Below are 19,987 nucleotides of genomic sequence, written 5' to 3'. Positions count from 1 at the left end.
CCCAATACATTCTTGTGGTCATTTTAAAAAGGTAGAGCTCTTGATGCATTTTCCTGAACTTGTTCCATGTCTAGCACATGGAAATATGGAAATATGTTCCATATTTCATGATATAATGTGAAACCGTATTTTATGTATTTACATATTCTACAATAAACCAGCCAGCAGCTAAATTCGTTCATCGTGGCTGAGTTTGTGGGCCAGCCCATAATTTGCAGCATCTCACAGGTGGTACCTGAAAGGTTATCCATTTACTCATTAGATGCTTGAATTCCTTATATAATTTTTTTCTAGATGAATCTGAAGACCTCTAAAGCCTATAGGCAGCCTACTTATCTCTAGGCAGCTCTAGCCACTAAGAAGTCTTGCTTGTACTGATTCTAAATATGCTTCAACCTTCAATCCATTGATTCTAAAGAATATAGAACAAGTCTAATTCCATATCTATAATTGAGCCCTTCAAAATGATTGCAGATAACAATCTCTCTAATTATTTTTTCTGGAAATGGTTCAAGGAAAACACAGGCAATGTTTTAAAAATATACAGCAAAAGTTGGTGTTATTTAAACAACAAGAAAGAATAGCTTAAAAAACAAAATGTTGACTTCCAGGCTTCCATACGATAATGGCAGCTGCTTATATCCAAATCTCTCAACACATGCTCCAGAGACCTTAGAGATAAACAAGAAGAGCAAATAAACCTGTAAGACAAAACTGAAAGCTAGCTAAGAGAAAGACAGAATACTACAAACTTCAATTTCCGCGTAAACAGACATTAGAAACCAGCACAGCTAATCTAGAGCCCATACTGGAACAGGAAGATCAGTGGAGACTGAGTGAAAAGGAGGAGAGGGCAATGGGTTCCTCATGATGGAGGAACACAGATAAAATCACCCTTACAAGGAGGGAATCCCACATGGAGTGGGGAAATATTGAGAACAGCCTTGAGACCTCATCAAAGCAGTGACTACTGGGGAATAGAAAGAGGAACCTGAAAGTTCCTGGGACCAGAGATGGCAGGCTTGGGAAGGGTCCTGGAGTGGATGGAGGTGACTTACAAGGGGCAAGAGTCCCTTGGAGTGTTGGCAATCAGGAGAAGGAGGCAAGCAGTATATTAAACATCCTACAGCACAAATGAGAAACACAAAATCAGAACACATCACCTGCCCCCCTTAAACCTTAGGAAAAAACTCTATTAAGTAAAATGCACTGAGCTGAGATTACTCTGAACTGAAAACTAGTACACCATCCAAACCTCTGACCACCACCTTAATAGAATAACTACTACTGATTCAGGAAAAGATAAGACATTTCAGAATGAATGGAAATAATATGCATTATTAGTACAAAACTACCACAAGAATCAAAATACCTTAGTTGATAAAACCCCCACCCCACCTCCCCCTAAAAAAGCCCACAAAGCAGAAGAAATCTGTATTTAATACGCTCACTTAAATTAAATATTCTTAAACAAACATTTGTACGTATGAAGAACCATTCCAAATCAGAATTCAAAAACTCAGAACAGAAAAATATAAAAAAGAGGAAGATGAACATCCAGAGATGACTCAGGGAAGAAAATAGGGGAAGGGAGGGAGACAAAATAATTTCAGAAATGAACATTTAAATCTGGGGGCCCGAAGAGAGGACAGACAGGAATGAAAATATAATAAAGGGTACTAAGGGGAGGAATAAAAATGCCAAGAGAATAAAAACAAAACACAAAAGAGCTAAAAAGTCTCAGAAAAAAATTGGTTGCTATAGAATCTAGGCAAAGAAGACCTAACATACATGTAATTGGAATTTCTGAAAAATAAAAACAAAACAAAGAACAGAATATGTGAAACTATAATTCAAGAAACATTTCCAGAGAGGAATGAAGTCTTCTATTGATACATTTCAAAGAGCTCACTAACATCTAAAAAAAATGACCAAGGATAATCAACTAAGATATAGCCTAGTAAAAGTATTACACTTAAACCACAAAGCGAAAAATCCTTCTGGGCCTTCAGGCAAGAAAATCAAATCACCTACAAAGCAAAGGATATCAGGATGGCATTAGATTTGTCAACAGCAACATGCAAAGCAAGATGACAGGAAAGAAAGTATAAGGCTAGGTCTTTATATCCAGTCACACTGTTCTTCAAGTATCAAAGCTATGAAAAATATTAATAGCTTTAAATCTGCACAAACTCAGTACAGTACTCAGGAACCCCTCCCAAGGAATCTGTTAGAGGAGACCTTCATTCAACCAAGAGATGACAGTGATACTCTGGCAAAAGGACTGATGGTGAGCCCTGAATATATTTAATTTTAGGTCTAAGATCAAAACAAAGGAAGGTATAAAAGTAGAAGAAGAGTATATAAATGTAAGTGTTATTTGTCCTGACAAAGTATAAATAATATAACAATTTTTTAATAGTAAAGAGAGGGGAGAAAAGGGAAAGTAGCATATGCTCATTGGTTACCAAATGGGTAATGAAGTACAGTCAAAGGATATTATTTAAAGCTCCCAAGGGAAGATAAAGGGGGCTGCAGGCATTATAAAAGGTATTTATAGGTAAGCCCTAGAACAGGCATCGTCAAACTACAGCCAGCAGATCAAATCCAGCTCACTACCTATTTTTTAAGTAAAGCTTCACTGGGAAACAGCTACACCTATTCTTTTACATATTGTCTATGGCTTCTTTATTCTGTCCACATCATAGACATATTGATGCAGTCATATCGTCTACATTAGCAGAGGTGAGTAGTTGCAACAGAGACTATATAGCCCACAAAAGCCTAAAATATTTACTATCTGGACCTTTATACAAAAAATTTGCCAACCCCTAATGTATAACAAGAATGCAAACCTTCCTAAATGCCAAACAAATAGAAAAAGAAACAAAGTTTTTTAAAAAATGAAACACTTAAAAAAAAAAAAAAAAAAAGAAACACTTGACACCAAGCATATTGGTAATACCAATAAACGTAAATGTGCTTAACTCACATTAAAAGAAAAAGATTTTCAGGTTACTTGTAAGACAAAGCAAAGTAAAATAAAACCAACTTTATGCTGTATACAAGAGAACAAATTGCAATCAAAAGGCTGAACATAAAGGAAGAGGCAGATATATTAGGCAAATATAAATAATATGAAATCAGGAGTTGTGACCTTGATACCAGGCAAGGTAAAATTCAGGCCACACAGCATTAACACAAACTGCAAATGCTAAAGCCACAGCAACTACCTTGATAAAGCAGAAACTTTATGCAAAGCTTCTGATGTGAGAAATGCAAAGAGAAAACAACAGACACACAATAATAATACTTTAACAAAACACTTTCAGCCTAAGACACATCAAACAGACAAAAGGTAAATAAAGATATAGATGACCTCATAAGGTATAGTTTATAGGTGTGTGTGTTTGTGTGTGTGTGTGTATCTGTGTGTGTGTGTATCACATCCTGATTATAAAGAATATAACTTCTCAAGCAAAGATGGGCCAGTAGTGAAATTGTTCTAACATGAGGCCACAAAGAAAAAAAACTCATGAAGTTCCTTAAAGTAGAAATAATACAAACAACATTCTCTGACCACAATGCAATAAAACCAGAAATGAATAGCACCATTGAAAAACAAATAATTTTCAAAAGGTCCTTCTACCTGGAGGTTAAAAAACTCTCTAAAACCTTGAGAGAAAGGGGATGTACAAACCAAAACTGCAGAATTTATAAAAAATATATAAATAATGAGAACACTACATATAATAATTACAGGATACCATTAAAACAGTGCCAAAGAGCATATATATTATGCTATCTTTTGCATAAGAAAGAGGGGAGGTGCGCATGCACGTGTGCACAAACACCCACACATGTGTTTTTGATTATTTTTGCTAAAACGAGGAACATAGGAAGGATAAATCAGAAACCAAGGTTTATGAAAGGGATAGGAGAAAACAGAATGGAAGGTGAAGGGATATGAGTGTAACTTCTTTGGTATAATAGTTTTGACTTTTGAAATATGTTTTACAAATTCAGAAAACAAAATTAATCAAAAGGCAAACTCTAAAAGTGTACACAAACATAGGTTTAAAGATCTGTTTCCTAACTGTATACCAGATCAGTAATACGACCACACAAAGAAAAGCATTAATTCAAATAACTTTTGAACATGCACTCTGACCATATATAACCTTAGTGGAATATACTCTAAACCCAAAAAGAACTGCAAAGAAGGCTTAAATATTACTTAGTTTCTTTGTGGTTGTTGTTATTGGCAATGGTGTTGGGGTAATAATTCTGAAACTATTTTGGAGAATCAACTGAGTTCATAAACACAAGGAGTCCCTGTGAACACCTTCATATACAAATGAAGTAAGTAAGTTTGGAGAGTCATAAGTATCTTCTCACCCTCACTTTCCTATTGGCTAGAAAACTCTTTTGAAAAGTACATAAATGGTTGTACAACAATGTGAATGGGTTATATTTTTTCAAATTTGTATATTATTTTTTATTGTGGTAAAAAATGCATATCATAAAATTCACCATCTTAACCATTTCTAAGTGTACATGCAATAGTGTTAAATGTGTTCAAATTGTTGTGTGACCAGTCTCCAGCACTTCATCTTGCAAAACTGAAACTGAACTGCAAAACTGTTTTCCATGGTGGCTGCATCATTTTATATTTTATATTTTATATTTCCAATAATCCACAAGGATTCCAGGTGCTCCAATTGCTCCCCACCCTCACAAACACTTGTTCTTTTCTGTTTTTTTGTTTGTTTGTTTGTTATGGTAGCCTCCTAACATTGTGTGGTGATATCTCATTGTGTTTGATTTGCATTTTCCTAGTGATTAGTGATGCTGAGCATATTTTTTTTTTTTTTTTTTTTTGGCTGTGTTGGGTCTTCGTTTCTGTGCGAGGGCTTTCTCTAGTTGTGGCAAGTGGGGGCCACTCTTCATCGTGGTGCGCGGGCCTCACTATCGCGGCCTCTCTTGTTGCGGAGCACAGGCTCCAGACGCGCAGGCTCAGTAGTTGTGGCACACGGGCCTAGTTGCTCCGCGGCATGTGGGATCTTCCCAGACCAGGGCTCGAACCCGTGTCCCCTGCATTGGCAGGCAGATTCTCAACCACTGCGCCACCAGGGAAGCCCGCTGAGCATCTTTTCATGTGCTTGCTGGCCATTTGTGTATCATCTTTGGATAAATGTGTATCCAAGTTCTTTGCCCAGTTTTTAACTTGATTATTTTGTGTTGCTGAGCTGTAGGAGTTCTTTATATATTCTGGCTATTAACTCCTTTTCAGATACATTATTTGCAAATATTTTCTCTGATTCCACATGTTAATTTTTCACTCCATTGCATCCTTTGATGCTCCGAAGTTTTAAATGTTGATGTAGTCCAAATAAATAAATACATACATAAATAAATCTATCATCTTGCTAATTATATTCTCTTTGTCTCATCTATTCTTTGTTCCCTTTTTCTTCTCTTCCTGCCTTCTTTTGGATTATTTATGATATCATTTTACCTCCACAACTTACTTATTAGTTTTAGTTTTGTCTCTTTTATTTTCTAGTGGTTGTTCCAGCATTTACATCTTTAATTGATTACAGTCTACCTTCAAATAATACCATACCACTTCAGGTAGAGTGCAAGGCCATCACAGTTAGTCTGGGGATTGGCACTGCTGTTGTGATCTTTACCCTTAGTGCAGCACAGACTTCAAATTCTTTCTGTGCTGAGCTGTCATTACCCTGTGCTTCGTGTGGCAGTGTGGGGCAGAGCTGGAACGTTAGCCTAGGAGTTTCTGCTCCACCTTCAGCTTTCAGCAGTTCCTGCATACTCGCACCAGCGGGGTCTCATTCCGCACGCCAGTGCCTTCCCCAGTGGCAGACTGCTACTGTGTGTTACTGGTGTTAGGCTTATTTTGGGGCCAGGTTGGTTCTTGGTCTCCTGGTCTTAGGCAGGCGCTGTGTACCTACTCTTGGAGGGGACAGACCAGAGAGCTGTAAGCCTTCCTGTCCCTCCTGCCTGTGGCAGCTGAACCCTGCCATGTATCTGTGGTGGGTCTCAGGCAGGAAGGGTCTTTCTCTCCCTTTCCCAGTGGCACGGACCTCTGCTTTGTATTGGGTCAGAATCCTGGACCCGAGAGATTTTCCTGCCCTTCCCTTAGGAGATGATGGCTTTTGTTTCTACTCTCCTACCAAAAGCAGCATCTTTTTGCCTGGCTCCTTTGGGAAGAAAGGAAGGAAGATTCTCTAACCTCCTCCTGAGGCAGAAGGTTTTTTTTGCTTCTAGCCTTCCTCCAGAGGCCCCGGGGATGAGAGGGTTTGTGGCCCTGGCCCCAGTGAGTTAAAAATGTTGCTTCATATGAAAGATGTGTCTGGAGAAGCAGCAGGGCTTCGTGCCTAGTACCCAGCAGCAATCCCCCCTCAGGCCTGCATGACTGATGAGGGCAGGTGAGGCATCTGTGGAGACCCAAGGAGGAAGGGCTTACAAGTGAGAACTCCCCTTGTGCTTGGGGCTCCCAGTTATTCTAAACTGATACCCTATCCCATATTTGGACTTCAAGGAATTTAAAATTTTTTAGTTATTTCCTCTTACTTGCTTCTAGGGCAGCCACCACTTCCTCTCATGCTCTGTCAAAGGTGAACAGTCTGTGTGGCTCATCTCTCCTAGGAGGGGCTTGTCACACTTTGGAACTGAGTTCCCTTGATTTCCTTGTAAACTCAGCCCTCTGATACATTCGGAAAGTTATGACTTTTGTGGGCTCTCTGGATTTTTCTCATTAGGATGAGAGTGACATGCTCTTACAGCTTTCTACATCCTAAGTGGAAGAAGAACTCAGGCTTATGTTTTGCATGTCTTTGCTTTTTTATTTCATTTAAAAATTAAATTTTATGTTATAAAAATATTGCTCTGTGGTGGATTGAAAAACAATAAAACTGGTCCTTCACCACAAACAGTACGAAAAGCAGCACTGTTCCAGTGCATAAAGTAGTCATGGTTATGACAAGATTGTCCAATCTGAGGGCACACTGTTTAGCTACAAGAACATTTCTTTTGGACCTTATGACATACTTATGGATATAGCACAAAAGGTCCATACTAATTCACATTTAGCAGAGGGTAAGGCAGTAGGAGTGGTTAATAAAATATTTTCACTTCCAAAGATTTCTTCTGTAGACTATCATATAGTGCTGCTAATTTTCTCCCTTTCTAAAACAGGTTCATAGCATTTGTCCCAATTTTCCCTGATGTAAGGGTTAATTATTTAGGAATCTTTCAAAATGTCTCAGATTGCCTCTGGAAAAGGCATATCAAAATAAACCATAGGTTCTACCAACCAGCAAAGGTGCTAATTAAATGGAGACATAATGAGGAGAGAAAGTAGCCTTGAAGACACTTAGTAAACTGTATCTCTAATTTCCCCTGATAAAGAGTTTAGAAGCAATCATTATTTTAAAGTATATTCTCTTACAACACTTTCATTATGGACTTATCCCTTTGCTGCTCTTCAGTCTTTCCCAACAAAATACTGAACACCTCAAGGATGGTGTTGTATCCATCTTTGTACTTCTCAGGGTCTAGCCCAGTGCCTGGCATACGCCAGGCTCTGAATGATTATATATTAAGTGAAATGAATAGATTTGATAATGGTTCTGCCTAGCTTTTTCGTGTATCTTCTTCCTCTGGGGTATATCCTTCTCTTACCGCCCTCTCCCCTTTCCTTTTTTGTGAGTGTATATATAGATCTCACAGAATCCCTATCTACCAGTGTCTGCCTGGCTCCCAGATACCCACTACTGTTTGAAGACTCTGCTGGCAGCCCATTTTGCCTGATCAGCTGGCCTCACATCTATAATAGGAGCCTTAGGACTGAGATACTTCTGGCTCTGTTCTTTGCTTGGATGACCTGGCAGCCTGCTTGATGGTCAGCCTTTGTAGCCAGGTAAGTTTCCCATAACCACCTCAGCGCCTGGGTGAATGGATTTCTATCTGAACCTACCTAAGTTTCCTCCTCATTGGTCACGTGCAGCCAGAGACTCACATACCTGAACCTCTGAGTCTCCTTGAGTCACAGTAGGTACTTCATCTTATGCTAATATGTATTATTTCGGTTTCTATATGCAGTGATAAACCTTCCATTAGGATATATAAGGAGAATGCCATCGAAAGCAGAAATTACATTTTTTTTCTTTTCGAATCTTTCAAAATTCCTAACATAGTACTATGCCCAGAGTAGACACACAATTACTAAATGAAAGGATGAGTTGAATGCTGCATTGAAAGCTCTTCATAAGTTCCCTGCAAGAATTAAGTCAACTTACATTTATACTTTAGCCTTCCCTTACTTTTTCTCAACACCTCAGTTTTACTTCTTCACGTATCTCCATGGGAAGACTGATGAGTGTTGAACGGTGATAACTGATAATCTCTTAGAGGATCAAACATATCTTGCAGTTCAATATGGTTCACATTTTCCCATAATCATATATTATGATTACTATTCTATTACTATGATTACTCACTATTCCCATACATTTTAAAGAAAAGAAACTCTTACCCAGCCTTAGCAACACTTATGGTTTGTTGCTCCATTGCTTCGTGGATACTGGTTCTGTCATGCTCTTTGAGGCTATTAAACTCATCAATACAGCAAAGGCCTGCATCTGCAAGGACTAATGCCCCAGCCTCCAAATTCCATTCTCCTGAGTCTTTTACAGCAGTTACCGTCAGACCTAAGGAAACAAGCAAGCTATGTTAGCTTTTATTTTCGAAAGCATATCTTATAACTATGAAGGTAAATAAATTCCTATATTTTAAAGGGAAGGGGATAGAGTCAAGGCTTTAATTTCTACCAACAACAGATGGCATCAGGACAGCTACTTCAGGTATCCATTCACTGGAAGATCTCAGGAGATTCTATGTTCTGAAAATCTAATATGTGTTATTGAGTATTTTGTGGCAGACAGAAGTCCCCAAATTTTCTGCCTCTCCTTGGCAGGTACGCTCACTGAGCAGTCTAAACTTTTAGACGGAGCAAACAGATCTCCAGAGATCTTATGACAATAAGTGCTGAACTATACGCTGTTTACAGAGAAGAGTCCAAAGACAGAGAACAGTAGATACTGCAGTCCAATGATGAAAACGAAACGTTTGCTGCCAGTCACAGTGTGAAGGAGAGGATTCCCTTCATAAGTATTATCAGATTTTGAGTCATCCTTTATACCAGTCAATAAAGCAGAGCTGGTCAAAAGCAAAGGCTTTGGAGCCACCTAGACTTGGATTTGAACCTTGGATCTGTCATTCTGGCTGTCATATTGTAGACAAGTTTCCTAATACAGGCATACCTTGTTTTATTGAGCTGTGCTTCACTGCACTTCACAGATTCTGTGTTTTTTACAAACTGAAGGTGTGTGGTAACCCTGAGTAGATCAAGTCTACTGGTGCCATTTTTCCTACAGCATTTGCTTACTTCATGTCTCTGTGTCACATTTTGGTAATTCTCGCAATACTTCCAACTTCTTAATGATTATTGCATTTCTCGCGGTGATCTGTGATCGGTGATCTTTGCTGTTACTACTGTAACTGCAGGTGTGGCGGGAATAGTCAGAGAACTAGAATTAGAGGTGGAGCCTGAGGACGTGACTGAATTGCTACAATCTCATGATAAAACTTTATGAGGAGTTGCTTCTTATGAATGGGCAAAGAAAGTGGTTTCTCGAGATGGAATCTACTGCTACTGAAGATGCTATGCAGATTACTGAAATGACAGCAAAGGATTTAGAATATTACAGAAACTTAGCTGATAAAGCAGCAACAGGATTTGAGAGAACTGACTCCAATTTTGAAGGAAGTTCTACTGTGGGCAAAATGCTACCAAATATCGTCGCACGCTACAGAGAAATCATTGGTGAGAGGAAGAGCCACTGATGCGGCAAACATCCCTGGTGTCTTATTTTAAGAAACTGCCACGGCCACCCCAACCTTCAGCAACCACCACCCTCATCAGTCAGCAGCATCCACATCGAGACAAAACCCTCCACCAGCAAAAGGATTGTGACTTACTGAAGGCTCAGATGATGGTTTGCATTTTTTAGCAATAAACTATTTTTTAATTAAGGTATGTACTTTTTTAAGATATAATGCTATTGCAGACCTAATGGACTACAGCATAGTATAAACATAACTTTTATATCATTGGGAAACCAAAAAATTCATGTGACTTGCTTTATTGCAGTGGTCTGGAACTGAACCTGCAGTATCTCTGAGGTATGCCTGTATATCCAGGCCTCAGTTTACTTATCTATAAAAAAAGGATAACAATAGAAAATACTTAACAGATTCTTAGGTATTCAAATAGAATATAAATAAAGCTCTTTAAAAGGAGCACAATGAGTAATTATAATAACTACTGTTGATAAAAATTGATAAACCTCTGGCTAGACTGATCAAGGAAAAAAAAAGGAGGAGACACAAGTTATAAATATCAGGAATGAAAGAGGGGACATCACTATAGGCCCTAAGGACATTGAACTAATAATAAGGAAATACAATGAATGACTCTATGTCCTAGCTTAGATGAAATGGTCAATTTCTTCGAAATATATAAACTGCCAAAGTTTATCTAAAAAGGAATAGATAACTTGCAAAATCCTGCATCTACTTTGAAAATTGATTCTATAGTTAAAGACGCTGCAAAACAGAAATCTACAGGCTGAGATGACTTCATGGTGAAACCTACCAAACAGTTATGGAAGAAATAATACCAATTATACCAAAACTTTCAAAAATATAGAGAAACAAGGAACACTTCCTAACTCATTTAATGAAGCCAGCATTATCATGACACCAAAAACAGATAAAGATATACTAAAACTACACACCAGTACTCCTCATTAATATAGATGCAAAAAACCCTGAAAAAATAAAAGTAAATCAAACAATACATAAAATGATAACAGATCATAACTAAATGAAGTTTACCTTGAGAATGCAAGGCTAATTCAACATTCAACTATTAATCACTGCAATTCATCATATCAACAAACTAAGGAAGAAAAAGCAAACCTCAACAGATACAGAAAAAACACTTGATAAAACTCAACAATCATTCATGATTAAAAAGAAAAGAAAAAAAATCTCTCAGAAAGCTAGGGAACAGAGGGAACTTCTTCAATCTGAAAAAGGGTATTTACAAAAATCCTGCAGCTAACATACTTAATGATAAAAGACTGAATGCTTACCCCCAAGATCAGAACATGGCATGGAGATCAGCTCTCATCACTTATTCAAAATATACTGGAGGTTCTAGCCAGCAAAATAAAACAAGGAAAAGAAATAAACAATGTACAGATTGAAAAGAAAAAATTAAAATTGTTTATATTTGCAGAAAATATGATTACGTAGAAAATTCCAGATAATCTACCAAAAAAATACTAAAACTAATAAGTAAGTGTAGCAATGTTGCAGGGTGCAAGTCAATATACAAAAATCAACTATCTTTCTATATATTAGGAAAAAACAATTAGAAATTGCAATTTAAAAATAATATATTTATAATATTACCCCAAAATATGAATACTTGGTTATAAATCTTAAAAAAGATGTGCAAGATCTGTGTGCAAAAACTACAAAACATTGATAAAGGAAATCAAAGATATGTAATCAAATCAAGAGATATTCCATGTTCATGGAATGAACTGAAAACTCAATACTTTTAAGATGTTTCCCCAAACTGCTCTATAGATTCAATGCAAGTCCAAACAAAATCTTAGTGGGATTTTTGTTATAGAAATTGACAAGGTGATTCTAAAATTTATATGGAGAAGCAAAGAAAATAGAAGAATCAAACTGAAAAAGAAACTAGGAGGTCTCACATGACCCAATTTCCAGATTTACTACAAAGCTGAAGTAATCAATTTTGTGTGGTATTGGAGAAAAGATATAGACAGACAGAATAATGAAATAGAATAAGAGTCCAAAAATAGGCCCACAAATATATGGTCAAGTAATTTTTGATAAAAATGAAAAAGCAATTCCATGGAGGAAGGATACTCTGTTCCACAAATGGTGCTGTAATAATTGGATATCCTTATGCAAACAGAAAAAAAAAATCAATCTTTCTCCATACCTCACATTTAATACAAAAATTAACTCATAATGAATTAAAGACCTAAATGAAAAATGTAAAACTTTTAGAAGAAAACATAGGAAAAAAGCTATGTGAGCTCCTCTGGTTTCTGGTGCAGCACTTAAAGAGCTTAGAAGTTGCTAATCCATCCTAAAAAGTGAAAACCTAAACAAACTGAAAAATCAACAATTGTTCTAAGATCCATCAAAAAAAAATGAGCTCACAGGGCAAACTGCTGCCCCCAAATTGGAAAGACAGAGAATTATAACTTACCAGAACAGAAGCCTCTATGGGCATGAGCACTGGGACAGGAAACCCTGAACTGTAACTGACAAATTGCTGGAGCCTCCGTGTGGACAACTCTGAGAATGAAAAATTCCTTAGGAACCCAGTCATGGAGGGGGTGGGTACAGACACTTTTGTGAGTTTTACCTCCAAGAGCTCTACCAGGTTCTCACATTGAATACCAACAATTTGTCTCTGACATTGTAAACAGAGAGATTAAAAGTCTAAGAAAAAATCAAAAAGAAATTCTAGAGATCAAAATCACTAGAGATGAAGAATGCCTTCGATGGGCTCACTTGTAGAGGGGACATGGCTAAGGAAAGAATCTCTGAGAATAAGGATACTCAGTGGAAATTTCCAAAACTGAAAAGTAAAGAGAAAAACATGGAATCTAACAGAACAGAATATCCAAGAACTATGGAACAACTACAAAAGGTGTAACATACATGCAGTGTATGTAACGGGAATACCAGAAGAAGAAAGAGAGACGGAACAGAAGCAGTATTTGAAGCAGTAATGAGAAATTCCCAAAATTAATGTCAGACACCAAACCATGGATCCAGAAAACTCAGAGACTATAAAGCAGGAAAAACACTAAAGAAACCATACCTATGCATATGATTTAAACTTTAGAAAATCAAAGGTAAAGAAAAAAGTCTTGAAAAAAGCCAGAGGGGGGGGAAAACCACCTTACCTATAGAGGAGCATAAATGAGAATTATATCCAACTTCCCCTCAGAATATTTCAATACAATCTAAAAAATACATTACGGCAAGACTAGCATTCAGAAGTGAAGATAAAATCACACTAAGTTCTGCACTGGTTGGATAACATCCAGAGCAGGAGTCAGCAAACTATGATCTGTGGGCAAAACCTGGCCCAACCACCTGTTTTTGTAAAAATCGTTTTCTGGAACACAGTCATGCTCATCATTTACATATTGTCTACGGCTGTTTTCACACTACAATGGCAGAGTCAAGTAGCTGTGACAGACATTGAATGGCCCTCAAAAATCTAAAATATTTATATCTGGCCCTTTACAGAAAAAAGTTGCTGACTCCTGATGTACAGTATCTACATTGAGACATCAAATTTTAAAAGAAATACTAATAAAAAAGAAAGTAAATAATGAAGGACATGGAAATAATGCCACTTAAAAAGTAGTTTACTGCATAGGCTATGATTAGCCTGAAACAAAGATTTAGAGAAGAGAAAGTAATAATTATTACATATTTAGAGAACTATCCTATGGAAGAGCAATTAGGCTAATTTGGGGTGGCTTCAAAAGAAATAACTGAGACCAACGTGCAGAATTTTACAGGGAACTACTGGAAACCTCGAGGTATTTAAAAAGGAATGAGCTACCTTGCAAAGTAATAAACTTTTCGTCAAAGTAATCTTTAAGTAAAAGTGGAAAGTCCACTTATCAGAGATAGTGTAGAAAGGTATTCATGCAATGAATAGGTGGCTGAACAACGCGAAATTAGAAAACACCGAGATGAAAGAAAATGAAGATACAACATACCACAACTAATGGGATGCAGCTAAAGCAGTGCTTAGAGAGTAACTTATAGCTATAAATGTCTACATTAAAAAAGAAGATAGATCTCAAATCAACAATCTATACTGCCACCTTAAGACACTGGAAAAAAAGCAGAGCAAACTAAACCCAAAGCAAGCAGAAGAAAGGAAATAATATATAACAGAAACTACTGAAACAGAGAATATAAAAACAATAGAGAAAATTAATGAATCCAAAAATTGACAAATTTTAGCTAGGCTGACCAAGCCAAAAAGAGAGAAGAATAAAATTACTAAAATCAGGAATCAAAAAGATGGGACATTATTAATGACTTTACAGAAATAAAAAGTATTACAAAGGGACACAACAAATAACTGTATATCAACTAATTAGATAATTTAGATGAAATGGACAAAACTCTAAAAAGACACTACCAAAACTGACTCAAGAAGGAAAAGAAAATCTGAACAGACCTATAATAAGTAGGGATTGAATTAGTAATTTAAAAACTACCCACAAAGAGAAAACCATACACAGATGGCTTCACTGGTGAATTCTACCAAACATTAAAAGAATCAAATATGAATCCTTCACAAACCCTTCTTTAGAAGTAGAAAAGGAGGAAATACTTCCTAACTCGTTCTCTATGAGAACAGTATTACCCATACACCAAAAATCAAAGTAAAGACCAATATCTCTTATGACTACATATACAAAAATCCTCAACAAAATACTAGCAAACCAAATCCAGCAATATATAAAAAGGACTATATAACCATAACCCAGTGAGATTTATCTCAGGAATCCAAGATTGGTGGTATAACACCTGGAAATCAATTAATGTAATATCCTCATATTAATAGAATTAGGGACAAAAGGCATATGATCATCTCAATAGAGGCAGGAAAAGCACTTGACAAAATTCAACCACGCTTCATGAAAAAACACTCAGACCAGGAACAGAAGAGAACTTCTTCAACCTGATAAAGGACATCTACAAAAAACCCAGAACTAACATCATTCTTGATGTAAGACTGAATGCTTCCCTGTTAAGATCAGAAACAAGACAGGGACGTTCACTCTCACTGCTTCTATTCAACACTGTACTGGAGGTTCTAGGAAGGGCAATTAGGCAAAAAAATGAAATAACAGACATCCAGAGGGAAAGGGAGAAGTAAAACTATCCCTGTTTGCAGATGACATGATCTTACATATAGAAAATCCTAAGGAAACCACTAAAAACCACAACAAATGAGTTCATCAAGGTTGAAGGATACAAAATCAATTTTTAAAAATCCATTGTATCTCTATATACTTGCAGTGAAGAAAACGAAAATATAATTAAGAAAGTAATTCCATTTACAAAGCATCAAAAAGAATAAAATACTTAGGAATGAATTTAACAAAAGAAGTATATAAAACTTATACTGTGAAAAGTACAGAACGTTGTTGAAAGAAATTTAAAATGACGTAAATGAAAAACACCCCATATTCACTGACTTTTTTTGCTCGTGCTTTTTATCATCTCTCAAAAATACTGCCTAATCAAGGGCCAGAAGATTGATTCCTGTGTTTTCTTCTAAGAGTTTTATACTTTTAGCACCTTACGTTGATGTCTTTGATCCAGTTTGAATTATTTTTTGCATATGGTGTGAATAGGGATCCAAATTTATATTTTTGCATGCGGATGTCCAATTTCCCAGCAGTAACTTTTGAAAAGACGATTCTTTCCCTAATGAATTGTCTTGGAACCCTTATCAAAAATGAATTGACCATAAATGTATGCGTTTATTTCTGGACAATCAACTCTGTCCTATTGGTCTATATCGTTATGCCATTACCATATTGGACTTCATCAAAATTAAAAGCTTTTGTGATGCAAAAGACACCCCCAAGAAAATGAAAAGATAACCTACACTACAGGAGAAAAATTTTGCAAACCTGGTAAATACAAGTCTCTTATCAGAGACTATATATTCTATATATATTTAGAATATATAAAGAACTCACAATCTAATCATAAAAAAGACAAATAACCCAATTTTTTAGATGGCTAAAGGAGCTGAAAAGACATTTCTCTACAGAAGATATACAAATGGCCGATAAGCAAATGAAAAATGCTCAACATCTTTAGCCACCAGGGAAATGTAAATCAAAACCACAGTGAGAACCACTTCTCACAGCACCCATAGGTATAATCAGAAAGACAAAGTAACAAGTGTTGGTGAGGATGTGGAGAAATTGGAAAGCTTATACACTGTTGGTGGGAATGTGAAATGGTGCAGCCACTCTGGAAAACAGTCTAGTAGCTTCTTGTTACCACATGATCCAACAACTCCACTCTTAAGCATATACCCAGAAAAATGAAAACATATGTCCCCCACAAAAATTTGTATACAAATGTTGATAGCAATATGTCTGTTATTTAAAAAAAAATCACTGTGTAATCATACCAGGGGTATTTGGAGATAGATTCTTTGCATGCTGGATTCAAGGCCTTAACAGGCACAAATTCTACCAACAAGATCTACCAATTAATTAGCTATTAGTTCATTGTGAACCCTTTCCACTTCCTATCCTTTCTAGTTTTCTACCTTTTCTAAATAACCTTGCATATAAGGCCTCCAATCTCAGGAAGCTGACTTGCCTAGCTTCCGTCAAGCGTGACTCCATCTAACGTCATTTGTCTCTATAGTAACCGACTAAAAAAGCTGCTGTGCTTAGCAGAGGCTTTGTGCAAGCAGTGGTCCAGACTAGAGATGTTTTAAAGACTTGAGTCCCCTCTCTACTTACCACTGAATTCTTCCTGGTACTAGGAAAAGGAGAGAGACTCTGACAAACAGGAGAGGTGGAGGGTGAAAGAGAAAAGGACAGAATGTAAAACATGAAGGACAGTGGACTACAAGTAGAGACTGAGTTCAAAAGGAAACGAGTTTAGAAGGAGCTTCATTTATAAGAGGACTAAGAACACATGGTTAAAAACTAGATACAAGAAACAGAATGTAATTATCAAGCATTTCCATCCATATTCTTCTGGTCAGAAACAATACCATGATGTTGATATCAGCAGATTGTCCACAAGAAACACGATTATGGTGCTTCAGAAAGCTGACTAATATTGATAGTGATCCAAAAGGTGTTTAACAGTATAGTCCAGCTATGGATAAGGGGCCAAACACAGCTTATCTCTTCAACACATCTGTAACCTAATGGTGGGTAGCAATGAACACAAAACAGTGAAACTGTTACAGAGAATGGAGGAGGGGGACATACTTTATGTAACAAACATAAAAACCTTATTAAAAGTGTAATGATGCATTCCAGGATCTATCCTCCCCCACCTCCCAGTCACTCCTCCCGCAACAGGAGACTTGGCATCTGTAGCCTTAATGGGGAGGCTCCCACAGCTCTGCCTTGGCTGCAGCCTCCTCTCACTCCCAGTATATACCGGGGCAAACCTCATTCATGGAGCTTTGTTCCTCACGAGTTCATTCATCAAGTCATTACTACAGTGTCTGCCAGCCCGTGGGTTCTTCCAGGAAATTATACCAATTGCTTTTCTGCACGTAAAGTCCACTTTAAATATTATCCAACACAGTGGACAGAAAACAGAGAAGCACTAAGTCAGCAATTAAAGGAGCAGGTTTCTGAGCACCACTGTCCTCATTTGTTATCTGGAGATGATATCTTACCTTCCTACCATACCAGCGTACTGCAAGGCTCAAAAACAGGTTATTTAAAAATTTTTTACAAATAGTAAAGAAAACATCATAGGTATATACATATATACCATATATCTGTATGTATACTGTATATATATACACACACACAGCCTTTATTGTGATACCGTATTTTGCCTCCCATAGAACTTTAACCATTACTGTTAAAGTTGCATCTAACACTTTCTATTCTGTACCATACTGACTTGATTACATAGTTATCTTTCCTACTGGACCATAAGGTCTTTGAGGATGATGTCCACATACGTTTTTGTCTTTGAATATTCCACAGAGCCTAGCACAATAATTCACATAATAAATACTCTCTCTCTCTATATATATAAAATGAGTTATTATTATTAAAATCATTACCCTAGGAGTTATTCCTTCTAGAAATGTCTGTAAACTGCAGCAAATCTCTACGCTCTACATTCATATAGAAATTTTCATTTAAAACTATCGTGAAATTTTGACATCCTATAACTAATAATAATAGGGAGCCCTTTAAACTAACTAAAGATCATATTACAACAAGCCTTACATGAGAATTTTGTTAAGAGATGGGGACAATAACGCAAATGTCTTCTCAAAGAGAATTCAACACAGTGATAATATAATTACCCCAGGTGAAATTTAGGATTTGAACAAAGGCAAGAGGTCAGCATTTCCATACCTACGATAACTTCTGCAGCAGGCAGGGTCTGAGACTTGATTTAATTCTTAGTTCTAATACATTTTAATCCAGTATATTTTAACTTAATCCAATTTAATTCTAGTACATTTTAACTCACTCCTTCATCTAGTTTTGTGTGTGACCTCAATTTAACTTCAAGTTTAAGATACTTAGGAGCCCTCTGTAGATGAACTTTGGAACACAGACACGAGTTGCATCTGGTCTGCTCAGAATTTAAGGTGTGCACGCCCTACAGTAGGCACTTCCTCTGAGGACAGCTACAGCACCCCACCCCACCCCAGCCCACGACCTGCTGGCATGCCTAAATGACCACCTCATTCCCCTCCACACTTGATAGATGGACAGTACGTGGATTAAACACACTTAGAGTACCAAATAAACTTAATTCTGGGAGGAAAAATTATACCTGCATTAGTTGGCTAGGGCTGCCATAACAAAACACCAGACTGGGTTGCTTAAACAACAGAAATCTATTTTCTCACAGTTCTGGAGGTTAGACATGAAAGATCAGGTGTCAGCAAGGTTGGTTTCATTTGACTTACAAATGGCTGCCTTCTTGCTGTGTCCTCACCTGGTCTTTCTTCTGTGCATGAGTACCCTTGGTGTCTCTTTTTATGTCCAAATTTCCTCCTTGTATACAGATGCCAGTTAGAATGGATTAGGGCCCAACCTAAGGGACTCACTTTAACTTAACCACCTCTTTAAAGGCCCTGTCACCAAATACAATCACAGTCTGAGGTACTGGGGGCATAGTAGTGCTTCAACATATGAATTTGGGGGTGGAGGGCACAATTCGGCCCATAACAATAGCTAACTAGGTTCATTTATCTCTGTCCTAGGCATTAATTTAGGCTTTGTTCATTTAAGAGCCAAAGCATCCTTTTTCAACCATCCTTCCCCCAAGCAGTCTGTACAGAGAGAAGTGATTCGGGGATTATATTCCGTGTAGACCTCCAAGCATCATGTGGGTCCCCTTGGGTACCTAAGACATGACAGCATTCATGGTGACCCATCTGTTGCAATATGGTTAACTGTTTGAGGGTCACCAAAAAGTTGTTCAGCAACAGATCTTATAGACTGCCTCTGAAACCAGAAAAATGCTTTTATAATCTTTACCCCTATGGCATGCCAGTTAATTTAGAGATATGCGAGGGTACGTCTGAGAATCCCTTTGGCCTTTCCTGGAAAGCACTGTCAATGGTGAGGAAACTATTGGAGAGCTTATCCAAAGGCTCTTTAATATTTCTGAGGGGCAGTAACAAAGAGTTAAGATGGGAAAGGCAGTATGAAAGGCCTGGAGCCAATTCTGTGGCTTCCAGTGAACTATTAGGGAGGGTTTTTTTTCCCCTTAAATACTGTTATATACGACATGTTAAACAAAAGATTTCAAAGAAAATAAGCCAAACTAGTAGAATCCAGTAAATCTTCTCATTCTTCATGCTGCATATCCACCAGAAGCGAATCTTGTGATAAGACGCACCTTATTATGACACACCTATGGTCAGATTCAAAATGCACTTGATTTTACCAAGCTTATAAGGTCATTTTTATAAAGCAAGTGGATTAGAATCTCCTCTTAAGTGTGCCTGCAGTAATCAGGAAACTGCATACACCATTCTCAAGGGAGTCATGTTTTATAC

At 37.2% G+C, this 19,987-nt stretch overlaps 1 protein-coding gene across 22 annotated transcripts in view; it reads right to left on the bottom strand.

Moving 5' to 3' along the window:
- Positions 1 to 19,987, bottom strand: part of LOC309635220 (DNA helicase MCM9) — a 131,493-nt gene that overhangs the window by 71,255 nt on the left and 40,251 nt on the right. For all 22 annotated transcript variants that reach the window (XR_014248688.1, XR_014248689.1, XR_014248690.1 and 19 more), the window contains exon 8: positions 8,558 to 8,732. Coding sequence is in view for 12 of the 22 variants with exons in the window: in XM_082406109.1 (XP_082262235.1) it covers positions 8,558 to 8,732 (175 nt within the window). In the remaining 10 variants the exon portion in view is untranslated. The remainder of the gene's footprint in view (positions 1 to 8,557; positions 8,733 to 19,987) is intronic.

The sequence above is a fragment of the Balaenoptera borealis genome (genome assembly GCF_965194805.1).
Source record: "Balaenoptera borealis genome assembly, chromosome: 9".
NCBI lineage: Eukaryota > Metazoa > Chordata > Mammalia > Artiodactyla > Balaenopteridae > Balaenoptera > Balaenoptera borealis.
Note: the sequence above shows the minus strand (reverse complement) of the source record. Positions and strands in the feature narration are given on the sequence as shown.